The sequence below is a fragment of the Orcinus orca genome, chromosome X, assembly GCF_937001465.1.
Source record: "Orcinus orca chromosome X, mOrcOrc1.1, whole genome shotgun sequence".
In the NCBI taxonomy this organism is placed as follows: Eukaryota; Metazoa; Chordata; class Mammalia; order Artiodactyla; family Delphinidae; genus Orcinus; species Orcinus orca.
In genome coordinates, this window is record NC_064580.1 from 21949383 (window position 1) to 21964288 (window position 14906).

Below are 14906 nucleotides of genomic sequence, written 5' to 3' on the forward strand. Positions count from 1 at the left end.
AAATTAGTTTCTCCAGGATACTTTTATACCAGATCATTATTATTAGTTAGAGTTTGTCCTAAAGAGTGGCACTAATTTGAAATGTTAGGTTTTGAGCATGTATTTTAAATCTTTAAATTATGACCATGCAGATAATTGTATTGGATTATTTTAGTTTTATCAGCAAAAGCAAAATGAGTAATGCTTTAAAAACTATTCATATTTCAGAGTAACTTTGGATTCTGAGTGACTAAAAACATGAACTGTGTCTGAGTCACTTTGCTTTAACTATATTTTGGGGGTTGCTTGATTTATTTAATTGCCTTGAGCAGAACACATTTGTGTCCTAGTGATGGCTCACTCTCCCCCTGCTTTCATGGGGGTGGAGCACTTTGGAGATGCGAAGTGATTATTTTTGGTTTCATCCGTCAAAGGGAATAGAATGAGATAAAAAAGCATTAACTTCTTTTTTTCTAAACTTAAATTTCCAGCAATCTCAAAAGATGACTGCTTCTTAGCAAAGAATGTTGGCAGAGTTTATTTGATTGCAAAATTATCGGAATAGATGTTTTGAAAGTTATCTCTTTGCCGAAAGTCCAATTAAATCTTATTTAATGAGTGGAGAATCGTGCTAAGTGCTGTGAGGATTATAGAGAAGTATTATTTACAGTTCCTGCGTTCAGTGTTTTAGAGTCTAGTTGGGAAGACATGTTGTACTAAGCTGAAAATGCAACAAACATGCAAAACTGTAAGTGTTCACTATTAAATATGCATGATTGATGGTAAGAACTATAGGACTTCAAAAGGAGGCACTTGTGGTGGCTTGAGTGGGCAGAGGCTGTACTGTAGTGAGGAAGCCCTGGAGCCAGAAGCCCTGGGGCTGAATCCCTGCCTTTCTGCCTAAGAGCTGTGAGTGCTTGCTTAACTTATTTAACCTCTCTAGGCCTCGCCTTTCTTCTCCTATAAAAGAGAACAACAGGAATACCTATCCCGTAAAGCAATGATATGGATTAAATGAATTAATGTAAACATCTCACTATGTGTATTGGTTTCATTTACCAGTGCCTGATATATGGAAAGTTATACATATATGGAAAGCAGTCAATAAATTTTAGTCATTGTTAGGGAATACAACTTTCTAGAGTTGTGTTTTGATATATTAACTTAATTTGGGGGGGTTCACTATTTATTTATGACAAATATTCCACATCCATGATCCTCTCCAGTCAGGAGTTCTTTGAGAGATGCCGTCCGCCTTGGCCAGTTGGAGAATGGAGTCTTCTGACTCACCCATCCTGTGAATGGCCCTGCAGATAGAGTAGGTTTTAAACTGGCCATTGAACCTGGCTGTCACCTTGTCAAGCTCGGCCAAATTCGTCTGGACGGACGCGTGGTCCTTGGAGCCGCTGATGCGGTTGTGCGGTGCGTACAGGTCCACGAAATCGTCGTTTTGCATGTTGAGGGCGCGTCTGGTGGCACCACAGTGGGCGCGAACGCAGAAAGCAAACTTTTTTTAACATCTTTATTGGAGTATAACTGCTTTACAATGGAGTGTTAGTTTCTGCTTTATAACAAAGTGAATCAGCTGTACATATACATATATCCCCGTATCTCCTCCTTCTTGCGTCTCCCTTCCACCCTCCCTATCCCACCCCTCTAGGTGGTCACAAAGCACCGAGGTGATGTACCTGTGCTATGTGGCTGCTTCCCACTAGTTACCTATTTTACATTTGGTAGTGTATATATGGCAATGCCACTCTCTCACTTCATCCCAGCTTACCCTTCCCCCTCCCTGTGTCCTCAAGTCCATTCTCTACGTCTGCGTCTTTATTCCTGTCCTGCCCATAGGTTCTTCAGAACCTTTTTTTTGTTTTTTTAGATTCCATATATATGTGTTATTTGTCTTTCTCTTTCTGACTTACTTCACTCTGTGTGACAGTCTCTAGGTCCATCCACCTCACTACAAAAACTCATTTTCGTTTCTTTTTATAGCTGAGTAATATTCCATTGTATATATGTGCCGCGTCTTCTTTATCCATTCATCTGTCGATGGACACTTAGGTTGCTTCCATGTCCTGGCTCTTGTAAATAGAGCTTCAGTGAACATTGTGGTGCATGACTCTTTTTGAATTGTGGTTTTCTCAGGGTATATGCCCAGTAGTGGGATTGCTGGGTCATATGGTCGTTCTAATTTTAGTTTTTTAAGGAACCTCCATACTGTTCTCCATAGTGGCTGTATCAATTTACATTCCCACCCACGGTGCAAGAGGGTTCCCTTTTCTCCACACCCTCTCCAGCATTTATTGTTTGTAGATTTTTTGATGATGGCCATTCTGACCGGTGTGAGGTGATACCTCATTGTAGTTTTGATTTGCATTTCTCTAATGATTAGTGATGTTGAGTATCATTTCATGTGTTTGTTGGCAATCTGTATATCTTCTTTGGAGAAATGTCTATTTAGGTCTTCTGCCCATTTTTGGATTGGGTTGTTTGTTTTTTTTGATATTGAGCTGCATGAGCTGCTTGTATATTTTGGAGATTAATCCTTTGTCAGTTGCTTCGTTTGCAACTGTTTTCTCCCATTCTGAGGGTTGTCTTTTCATCTCTTTTATGGTTTTGTTTGCTGTGCAAAAGCTTTTAAGGTTCACTAGGTCCCATTTGTTTATTCTTGTTTTTATTTCCATTTCTCTAGGAGGGGGGTCCAAAAGGATCTTGCTGTGATTTATATCTTAGAGTGTTCTGCCTATGTTTTCCTCTAAGAGTTTTATAGTGTCTGGCCTTACATTTAGGTCTTTAATCCATTTTGAGTTTATTTTTGTGTATGGTGTTAGGGGGTGTTCTAATTTCATTCTTTTACATGTAGCTGTCCAGTTTTCCCAGCACCACTTATTGAAGGGGCTGTCTTTTCTCCATTGAATATTCTTGCCTCCTTTATCAAAAATAAGGTGACCATGTGTACATGGGTTTATCTCTGGGCTTTCTATCCTGTTCCATTGATCTGTCTTTGTTTTTGTGCCAGTACCATACTGTATTGATACTGTAGCTTTGTAGTATTAGTCTGAAGTCAGAGAGCCTGATTCCTCCAGCTCCGTTTTTTCTTTCTCAAGATTGCTTTGCCTATTTGGGGTCTTTTGTGTTTCCATACAAATTGTGAAATTTTTTGTTTTAGTTCTGTGAGAAATGCCATTGGTAGTTTGATAAGCGTTGCATTGAATCTGTAGTTTGCTTTGGTTAGTATAGTCATTTTCACAATGTTGATTCTTCCAGTCCAAGAACATAGTATATCTCTCCATCTGTTTGTATAATCTTTAATTTCTTTATTCAGTGTCTTATAGTTTTTTGCATACAGGTCTTTTGTCTCCTTAGGTAGGTTTATTCCTAGGTATTTAATCCTTTTTGTTGCAGTGGTAAATGGGAGTGTTTCCTTAATGTGTCTTTCAGATTTTTCATCATTAGTGTATAGGAATGCAAGAGATTTCTGTGCCTCAATTTTGTATCCTGCTACTTTACCAAATTCATTGGGATAGCTTTACTCCTTTTCTGATTTGGATCCCTTTTATATCTTTTTCTTCTCTGATTGCTGTGGCTAAAACTTCCAAAACTATGTTGAATAAGAGTGGTGAGAGTGGACAACCTTGTTTTGTTCCTGGTCTTAGAGGAAATGCATTGAGAATGATGTTGGCTGTGGGTTTGTCATATATGGCCTTTATTATGTAGAGGTAAGTTCCCCCTATGCCTACTTTCAGGTGGTTTTTTTAAAATCATAAATCGGTATTGAATTTTCTCAAAAGCTTTTTCTGCATCTATTGAGATGATCATATGGTTTTTGTCCTTCAATTTGTTAATATGGTTTATTACATTGATTGATTTACTTATATTGAAGAATCCTTGCATTCCTGGAATAAATCCCACTTGATCATGGTGTATGATCCTTTTAATGTGCTGTTGGATTCTGTTTGCTAGTATTTGGTTGAGGATTTTTGCATCTACGTTCATCAGTGATACCGGCCTGTAGTTTTCTTTCTTTGTGACATCTTTGTCTGGTTTTGATATCAGGGTGATGCTGGCAGCGATTTTTCAATTAGTAAAATAATTTGCTCTATTCCAGTAGTTTTGAGGAAATCATAGTTCCTTGTTCTCTGTTTCTTTTCCTGTTCTTTTCTACTACATTTCTTAGATCTTCCTTTTCCACCCAGTTTGCTTCTTTCTCAGATTTGGTCTCTGTTTCTACATATCTTTCTCTGATACCCCTCCTCCCATTTCCATTCAATATTTAATATTTTGCAAGAATTCAGCTAAGACTCAACAGACATCCATTAAGCGGGATTTTGGCATCTATGGCAATACTGGAGTGCAGTAAAAGAATTTCTGAAGGGGTATGTATACTCTATGTACTATAATCTGTTGGCCAGTCTGCAGACTGGCTGCTCGCACACTGCCCTCTTCTTATTGGCTATCGTCTTCCAGGGCCCTGGAGGCAGGGTCAACCAGTAGACAGCTCAGCTCTGTTGTTCTTTGAGAAGTTTATGAAGATACTTATTGACTCAGATTCATCAAGAAATACCACCAGGGTTTCAAAGGTTCACTGTTTGTGAATATACCAATATGACATCAGTAATACCTGGTATGTTTAAAATGGGGAAGATCTTTCTACTCCAGTCTGCAGAGTGATATCCAATTAGGAAATCCTTTGCATATTTTTTCTGGCTGTATATATAGTTTTCCACACTGCTTTTTTTTATTTGTACGTCTCCTTATTATTAAAGAATAATCCCTAAATATAGTTCATATTAGTTGTATAATGCTCCATCATATTAGTGTTCTACAATAGTATTGTTATTCTCCTCTTGTTGGTCGTTTAAGTTGCTTTTGTGTTTTCCACTCTAAACAATGCTGGAAGGACAGTTTTGTGAATTTATCTTTGTCCAAATATCAGCTTATTGCTTTAAGATAGACTCCTAGATGAATGGGTAAAGAAGATGTGATACACACACACACACACACACACACAGGAATACTGTTCAGCCATGAGAAAGAAGGAAATCCTGCCATTAGCAACAGCAAGGATGGATCTCGAGAGTATTATGCTAAGTGAAAAAAGTCAGAGAAACACAAATACTCTGTGATATAACTTATATGTGGAGTCTAAAAAAGTCGAACGGATAGAAACAGAATATTCTACCCTGGTTATGAGGAGTTGAGGGATGGGAGAGTTGGAGAGATGTTGGTCAACGGGTACAAACTTGCAGTTGTAAGCAGAATAAGTTTCAGGGATATAATGTACAACATGGTGATTATAGTTAACAATACTGTATCATATAATTGAAAGTTGCTAAGGGAGTAGATCTTAAAATGTTCTCACTACAAAGAGGAAATGGTAATTGTGTGACCTGCTGGAGGTGTTAGATAACACTAACACCTCCATCATTTTGGTAATCATTTTGTAATAGTGTTTCAAATCAACACATTGTACACCTTAAACTATGTTATATCTCAATTAAAAAAGAAAAAGAAAAAAAAAATCTTCCTCGAAGCAGAATTACTGGGTTAAGGAGTGTGAACGTTTAAAGGATTTTAACCATCTTCCAGAAAATTGAGCCAATCTGTAGTCCCTCACCTGCTCTGAGTAATATCCACCCCCCCTTTATTTTGTCATCTGTTGCTAATTTGATAGGTGAAGATGATATCTCATTGTTATTTTATTTATTTATTTATTTTTTGCGGTAAGCGGGCCTCTCACTATTGTGGCCTCTCCCTTTGTGGAGCACAGGCTCCGGACGCGCAGACTCAGCGGCCATGGCTCACGGGCCCAGCTGCTCCGCAGCATGTGGGATCTCCCGGACTGGGGCACGAACCCGTGTCTCCTGCATTGGCAGGCGGACTCTAAACCACTGCACCACCAGGGAAGCCCCTCATTGTTATTTTAAATTATAGAATTTATCCTTGATTCCTAGTGAGACTGAATATTAAAATTTTTTCTAGTAAAATAAAATCTTGCAATCCTTACTTAATTTTTGTGTATCATAGTTCAAAAATAGATTTTTTTGGTACTTTGACTCACTTATTTTAGAAATATGCAAAATCAACAGGCTTTGAATCTGTCTTCTCCCCTGTCTCCTGATGGTTTTAATGCCTAAGTATTGATGTTTCTATTGCATCCACACATAAAAGTGTAATCATACTTCAACTGATTATTTCTGGAAATGACTTTAACCAACTGTGTAGGATGGAGAACCTTCTTCTTACTGTGGAAAGAATGGGAGAAGGCTCTCACTAAGCCTCTTCCCTATCTTACCGTGTTCCAGTAGTGTGTGAAGGACCTTAAAAAAGTTGCTTTCCTGAATCTTTAAGGGCTGATTCATCTCTTTTAGGCTCAGTCACATTTTTCTAACCTCTGTATCCTCAGGCAAAAAACTGTGGTTTAAACATGGCATCCCAATGAGTCAGGAAATGACTTCATTTCTTACCAAACTGCTTTTCTCTTTAATGGGAAGCCCTGAAATAGATGTGCCTCACATCCCTGCTGCAAGCCTTCGCTGTCATTTAGAGGAGCTATTGCTCTATCAGAACTCACACTGAAGACTATTCTTCCAGGGAGACAATTTTGTTATAAAGAAGTGATTTGTTATTTTAAGTCTTGGCAAACAAGCATACGAGGGGGAAATAAGTTCATTTGGAGAGATGGCAATAATTCTCAGTGAGATGTGCCTTCTACCTTACTTTTGTTTTACAGAAAGGGCCAGGACTTGGCATGAGCTAACATTCTGTAAAACTAATCTATCAGGCTCAGCCAGCTTCTGCTCATTGCCCTTGAAAATAGACTGCCTTGTCTTTTATACACCTGTGTGCGATACTCCTTCTGTTGCTTAAGTGGGACACAGTTAGAAGAAACACCCAATAAAGTACTACAAACGCCTTGTGATCATAATCAGGAATTGGTAGTAATTCACACGTGACAAAATAATTTGTACTAAGTTTTCCAAAGCCATGCTGTGTCTCCACCAGTGATTGCCTATGCTGGCTTATTTATTCCAAGTCTCATTGGAAGCAATTACAGACATTTTAAAATAGGCAGTCAAAATAACAAGTCATTTAGACTGGCAATTATGCATTATATGTAGTTGTCCTTTCTATTAGAGGATGACACTATTGATGCTACAACCTCCCCATGTTAAAAAAAAATGTGGCTGAAAGACTGAAGTGTGACTGTCAGATTCTTCCACTCGGATCACGCACACTGCCTGTCATTTTGCTGTGAACTCAAGTGGCAGCCTGCAGGCGTCTTGGCTTTTCTTCTCCACCTCTTAGCCTCGTGGTCAGGGCCTAATTAGGCATTATGAGCAGGCAGAGAACGCATTTACAAAGTCCGCTCATGTTGGAGATGGTCTCGAGGCCTCAGTGAGGGTTAGAGGTTTCTGGGTGATTCTTGAGCTTTGACCCACTGGAGGTGCAGTTGGCTCGGCAGGCATTTCCTTTAGGGTGACAAAACAGGGATGCTTTTCCACCAAGCCTGGTGTCCTTCAGAACTTCAGATCATTCCATGTTTTAGTGGAGGCTGTGAAGACATAGGATTTCTTTGTCAAACTTATATTTGTGGAATGCGGCAGTCTTAACTGTGTTTAATGTGTTTGGTTGATTTGCAAAATGGGCTGTCTCCTTAAAAAAGTCAAGATGTAAAAAGGCTGTATCTTTCGCTGAGAGGCTGAGTTAATAAGGAACAGCTGGGGCCGAGTGGTGTCATGTGCCACCTGCGTGAAAGGCTGCCCAGAGGCTCACACCAAAAGAGAATGCTCCAGGGAAGTGGGTTTCAGACCTATTATTATTATTTTTTTGCTATTTTTTTTCTTTTTGCAGAGGATAATTTTTTGTATAGAAATCATTTGTAAAACCCCCAAATGTATCAGAGATCCAGGCTGACATGCTGTGGATAAAGTTAGAGTGGGAAGCCCAGGACTCAGTCATCTTTCCCATCTTAAGCAGCAGTCCTTAAAGGTCCTCCTTGGAGTTTTGGGGAGCAAGGATGCACAATAAGAGTGTTTTGGGTAGTGGGATGTGTAACCCAGAGAATTGACAAGATTCATTTGGGTGTTGGAAGGAAATGGTAGTCATTCTATCTATATTTATTTTCCCCATATCTTTAAAACTTTTCTGTTTTTATATGTATGATAATATAATAATGCACTGATACATTGGCACCCATAATTTATAAATAAGCATCATAGCTTGGAGGAGCATGCTTAATTTATTTTCCAATAGAGATACACCTCCAAGATTATTTGGAGGCTGCTTGTTAAGAATTCAGGAAAGGACTTCCCTGGTGGCACAGTGCTTAAGAATTCACCTGCCAATGCAGGGGACATGGGTTCGAGCCCTGGTCCAGGAAGACCTGCATGCTGTGGAGCAGCTGAGCCCGTGCACCACAACTACTGAGCCTAGCCTGCGCTCTAGAGCCCAAAGCCGCAACTACTGAAACCCTCGCAGCCAGAGCCCGTGCTACGCAGCAAGAGAAGCCAGCCCAATGAGAAGCCTGCGCACTGCAATGAAGAGTAGCCCCTGCTCGACGCAACTAGAGAAGGCCCGCATAGCAACAAAGACCCAACGCAGCCAAAAATAAATAAATTAAAAAAAAAAAGAATTCAGGAAAGATGGTTTATGGGCACAGTGTAGATGATTCAGTGGAGTGGAATTTTACATTTTGGACTTTGTAGTGGGCTGAATGGCCCCAAAGATATCAGGTTCTAATCCCTGGAATCTATAAATATTACCTTATTTGGAAAAAGGTTCTTTGCAGATGTGATTGTGTTATGCATTTTAGGATGAGGAGATAATCCTGGATTACCTAGGTGGTCCCTACTTGCTTCACAGGTGTTCTTATATGAGAGAGATAGAGGGAGATTTGACGTACACAGAGGAGAAGACAGAGGCAGAGACTGGAGTTATGCAACCACAAGCCAAGGAATGCCTGCAGCCACCAGAACCTGAAAGAGGCAAAGGACTGACTCTCTCCTAGAGTCCTGGGGGGAGTGTGGTCCTGCTGACACCTTGATTTTAGCATAGTGATGCTAATTTCAGACTTCTGGCCTTTAGAACTGAGTGAGCAGATTTCTGTTATTTTAAGCGACCAAGTTTGTGGTAGTTTGTTAGAGCAGCCCTAGGAAATGAGTAAATCCTCCCCTCCTTTTTAATTCATAGCAGAAAATGAGTTGGGTCAGCAGCCCCTAAAGTGGTTCTTAAACTCAAATATCAAAGGGACCAGGAACGTATTGAATGTTGATTGATATTATCGGGAGGGGCAGTCCAAGTGGTGAACTCAAGGGGGTAAGCTCAAGTTAATGGCAATAAAATTCAAATTCTTTTAATACTCTACGCTGACTAAATTAAATGGGTCCACAGGCTGTTTTGGTTAATTGCTGAAATCTTTGAGTCTAAGCAGAAAAGACTTGGAGAAATTTATCACTGAGGCTTAAGAAAATGAAACCCGGCCAGTCTATTGGATGAGTTCCTTTGGGCTAAAAGATAATACCAAGAGGCAGAGAGAGTTTGACCCAAAGATTTTAGGAGGTTCTATGGGCCACATCTCATAGCCAAAACTTGAGTCAGGCAATGTACCAGAGCAAGTCTGACTCTTTGATAGGAAAATATTTACAGTTTTTATCAACCCCAGTTTTACAATATATATACAATCCCAAATTTACAATATTTATAAGTAAACAAATCTCTAAATCTGTTCCTGTTATCACCAGGGCTACCTGTGTAATAAAAAAGGGATTAGGCTTTGTCATGCCTATAATATTCCAAATAGACTATGGCCAGTTTTTCTGGCTCTCCAGGCCATAGGTAAAAGATTCTAAATTTCGAAATTTTATATATCAGGTTATGTTTACCTGTTGTATCTGGGCAACTAGTACCCAGCAAAGATGAATACAGAATTTAGCTGAAATATTCTAAAGCAAGAAATTAGCAGTTGCAAGAAAGATGTCAAAGCCTTCTTTGAGGAGGTCATGATTGAGAGCCATCGTGGGGAGAGGTGCTGATTACCAAGTTTTCAGCCCACCTGGGTTCACATCAATTTTGTTTAGATTCACTCTTCTATATTTAATATTGGGCCTCTGGGGCATCAAGTCTCTAATTTCAAATGGTTAATTTTTGTCAGCACATAGGACCTTTTGTAGCTTTTAGAGAGCGTTTTAAAGAAGTTGTGTACAATCTGTCCTTTTCTAGTTATATTTTTAGATTTATACTTTTTATAAAGCAAAGAGCCATGTTTTTCAGCACCCACACAGAGAAATAAAACATTACCAGCAACCCAGAAACCCCCCAGATGTCCATTCCCACTAGTAACCCCATTCTTCCCTCCATCAGATGTAACTATCACACTGCTTTTTTTTTTTTACAGGAGTGGCTTTCTTGATTTTCTTTGTGGTTTTATCATCTGTGTACGTTATTCCTAAACAATATAGTTTTGCCTGTTTTTGAACTTTATTTTGATGAAATCATACTGTATGTATTTTTCTGTGTCTTACTTTTACTACTCAACATTGTGTTTCTTTCATTTATGTTCTTGTGTTTAGCTCTGACTTGTGAATTTTAACTGCTGTGTAATATTCCATTGTACGACTGTACCACAATTAATTTATCCATTTTACTGTTGATGAACAGTTATTTCTAGTTTGGGGAAATCATGAATAATGTAGATTCTTGTATATATATCCTTTTGTAGAGAAGCATGCATTTCTCCATGTTACTAGGTAACGCCAAACTGTTTTCCAAAGCAGTTGAACCAATTTATACTGTCACCAGCAGTGTGCAAGTTTTTGTTCCTGTACATCCTTGAAACACTTGGTATTATAGGACTTAACGTTTTTTGCTGAACTGATGTGATATCTTATTGTGGCTTTAATTTGCATTTTCTTGAATTACTAATGACTTTGATCACATTTTCATGTATACATATTTTTTAAAAATAAATTTATTTATTTTTGGCTGCATCGAGTCTTCATTGCGGTGCATGTGCTTCTTATTGCGGTGGCTTCTCTTGTTTGGAGCAGGGGCTCTAGGCGTGCCTGCTTCAGTAGTTGTGGCACATGGGCTCAGTAGTTGTGGCTCACGGGCTGTAGAGCACAGGCTCAGTAGTTGTGGAGTATGGGCTCAGTTGCTCCGCGGCATATGGGATCTTCCTGGAGGAGGGATTGATTCCATGTCCCCTGCATTGGCAGGTGGATTCTTAACCACTGCACCACCAGGGAAGTCCCCATGTATACATATTAAAGTATGTATGTATGTGTACATGTAAAAATGTATACACATACATATGCATATATGTACATTCTTTGACCATTTCACTTCCTCTTTTTTAAAGTTTAAGCCCATTTTACTATTGGTTTGTTTTTCTTTTCCTCATTGATTTGTGAGTTCCTTTTATGTGTGTTGCAAAAATATTTTCTCCCATTTTGTGGCTTGCCTTTTTACTGTTTTAATTATATCTTTGATGAACGGAAGTTCTTAATTACAGAAATTTTAGAAATAAAGAAAGAATAAATAGCCCATAATTCCACCACCCAAAGATAGCCATTGTTAGCATATCTTTTTTTCTCCCCAGCTTTATTGAAGTTTAAATTGACAAATAAAGTTGTATATACTTAAAGGGTACAACGTGATGATTTGATATATGTATATGTTGTGAAATGTTTACCACAATCAAGTTAGTTGACACTGCTGTCACCTCACATGGTTACCTTTTTTGGGGGGGGGGAGGTGGAGAATGCCTAAGATCCACTCTCTTAACAAATTTCCAGTATCGCATACAGTATTATTAACTGTAGTCACCATGCTGTACATTAGATTTCCAGAACGTATTCATCTTATAACTGCAAGTTTGTACTCCATTTCCCCCACACCCCAGCCCCTGGCATCCACCATTCTACTCTCTGTTTCTATGAGTTTGACTTTTTAGATTTGACATGTGAGTGAGATCATGCAGTATTTATCTTTCTGTGTCTGGCTTATTTCACTTAGCATAATGCCCTCCAGGTTCATCCATGGTGTTTCAAATGGCAGGATTTCCTTCTTTTTTGTGGCTGAATATATATATATATATATATATATAAAATACTGCATTTTCTTTATCCACTCATCTGTTGATGGACACTTAGGTTATTTTCATATCTTGAGTATTGTAAATAAGGTTAGCATATCTTTTGATCATCTTTAATGGCATATATATGCAGTATGACATTTCCTTTATGAAAGAGAGATCGTAGTTATACGTATTTACACAAATATTTAGTGACACGGATGAACACATATTCTCTGCTTTCAGGGAGCTTACAGCTTGTTAAGTCAGAAACAGGTACGTTTATAAATATGTGCCATAAAGTGTTACAGATATGACGCTGGAAGGGTGCACAAGGTATGATAGAAGCCAAGGAAAGAGTGGCCGCTTTTACCTGAGTGGGCTAGAAGAGGCGTGAGAAAGCAGACGCCATTAGCTGAGCAGGTGGGAAAAAGGCGACAGAGGCATGGTATAATTTGTGGTGGTCAGAAAATTGCAAATTGTTAAATGTAGCTAGAATGTGAGTTGGGGGGAGAGGGAAGGAAGGTGAGACGTGATGAGAGAAAAGAGATGAAGCTGAGATCTAGACAGTTGGATGCTGACCTCTTCCTAAACTGCTGTTTCTGCTTTTCCCCAGTCACTTCTTTGTTGATAGTGTAGCCTTGTAGCAATACCTCCAGGCCAGGCAGACGAAAATCTTTGGAAAGCACAAATGAAACCCAATTTGACAGGCTTTTTCATTATAGGCTAATGAGTTGTTTTGTTCCCTTAATACTTTGCTGAAAAATCTTCTCCCGTCTAACTTTAGGTTTCCACCAAGAAGTTACAGGACTCAGTGAGAAAAGTGGGTCCTAATAAGCCATTAGATGAAGATGTGGAGGAGGTAAGGTGGGGTCATACCCCGAGGACTAGGATAGCATAGCAGTTAAGAGTAGGACTTAGAGGCAGATGAATCTGAATTTGAATCTTGGCTCTTTCGCTTCCCAGCTTTGTGTCTGTGGACAAGTCACTTAACCACTCTGAGTCTCAACTTCCTCCTATGTTGGTAGGGAATGATAATATTTACCTATATATAGGGTTATTGTGAGAATTCCATACAATAATTTAGACGAATCACCTAGGAAAATGTCTAATACTTTATGTGTCATAGCTGCTCTGCTGCTATTGCCTACCCCCTCATCCCCCTTCCCCAGCCACCCCCCTCAAAACCATAGAAGTTAATCTCTTCTAGGACTTATTAAATATCCTTTAGTTGTTTCTTGATTAAGGAACTAAATTGAAATGGGGCACAGTTGGTTTTTTTCCCCCTTTATAATTATTTTTAAATTTAAAAAATTTGATCTGCCTACGTCAGATCTTCGTTGCAGCACATGGGATCTTCGTTGCAGCATGTGGGATCTTTCGTTGCGGCACGCGGGCGTCTCTCTAGTTGTGGCGTGTGGGTTTTCTCTTCTCCAGTTATGGTGCACGGGCTCCAGGGCATGTGGGCTCTGTAGTTGTGGCGTGCAGGCTCCAGAGCACATGGGCTGTGTAGTTTGCAGCATGCAGGCTCTCTGGTTGAGGTGCGCGAGCTCAGTAGTTGTGGCACATGGGTTTAGTTGCCCTGTGGCATGTGGGATCTTAGTTCCCTGACCAGTGATTGAACCCACGTCCCCTGCATTGGAAGGTGGACTCTTTACCACTGGACCACCAGGGAAGTCCCTAAATTAAATTTTTGTTTGTATCAATGTAATACATACACACAGTTTAAAAAACAAACAAAAAAATACTAAAAGGTTTATAATAAAGAAAAAGCAATTTCCTACCTTACCCTTTTTCTCCTCATAGGTCTGCTGCTCATGGGACACATCCTCACCAACATTTAGATTTTTTTTTCTTTTTCTTCTTCCTCCTCCTCTTCTTCTTCTTCTCTCTCTTTTTTTTTTTTTTGATAATAGCCATACTAACACGTATGAGGTGATATCTCATTGTGGTTTTGTTTTGCATTTCTTTGATGATTAGTGATGTTGAGCACCTTTTCGTATACTTATTGGTCATTTGTTTGTCTTTTTTGGAGAAATGTCTATTCACTTCCTTTGCTCATTTTTTAATTGGGTTATTCGTTTTTTGTTTTTTTGCTATTGAATTATAGAGTTTCTGATATATTTTGGATATTAACCTTTTACCAGATATATGGTTTGTAGATATTTTCTCCCATTCCATAGGTTGTCTTTTCATTTTATTGATTTTTTTTTGGCTGTGCAGAAGCTTTTCAGTTTGATGCTGATTCTGCTTATCTATTTTTACCTTTATTTATTTATTTATTTTTTTTGCGGTATGTGGGCCTCTTAATGTTGTGGCCTCTCCCGTTGTGGAGCACAGGCTCTGGACGCGCAGGCTCAGCGGCCATGGCTCACGGGCCCAGCCACCCTGCGGCATGTAGGATCTTCCCGGACCGGGGCATGAACCCGTGTCCCCTGCATCGGCAGGTGGACTCTCAACCACTGCGCCACCAGGGAAGCCCCCTATTTTTACTTTTGTTGCCTGTGCTTTTGGGTCATATCCAAGGTATCTTTACCAAGACCAATATCAAGAAGCTTTTTCACTATGTTTTCTTCTAAGTGTTTTATATTTTCAGGTCTTAGGTTTAAGTCTTTAATACATTTTGAGTTTTTTTTTTTTGTATGGTGTTTAAGATAAGGATCCAATTTCCTTATTTTGCATGTAGATATCTAATTTTCTCAGCACCATTTATTATCCTTTTCCCCACTGTGCATTCTTGTTACCCTTGTTGACGATGAGTTGACCATGTATGCATGGGTTTATTTCGGGCTTTCTTTTCTGTTCCATTGGTCTATATGTCTGTTTTTATAGCAGCACCATACTGCTTTAATTA

At 39.2% G+C, this 14906-nt stretch overlaps 1 protein-coding gene across 1 annotated transcript; it reads right to left on the reverse strand.

Moving 5' to 3' along the window:
• Positions 1-1165: 1165 nt before the first annotated feature.
• Positions 1166-1435, reverse strand: LOC101269688 (40S ribosomal protein S21-like). Its single transcript, XM_033415088.2, has one exon. It carries the CDS (start codon positions 1433-1435, stop codon positions 1166-1168), a length of 270 nt encoding a protein of 89 aa, XP_033270979.2.
• Between the last annotated feature and the right edge of the window lie 13471 nt (positions 1436-14906).

Excerpts from the sequence above, each read along its gene's own strand:
- LOC101269688 (XM_033415088.2), bottom strand. The coding sequence starts at position 1,435 with ATGCAAAACGACGATTTCGTGGACCTGTACGCACCGCACAACCGCATC.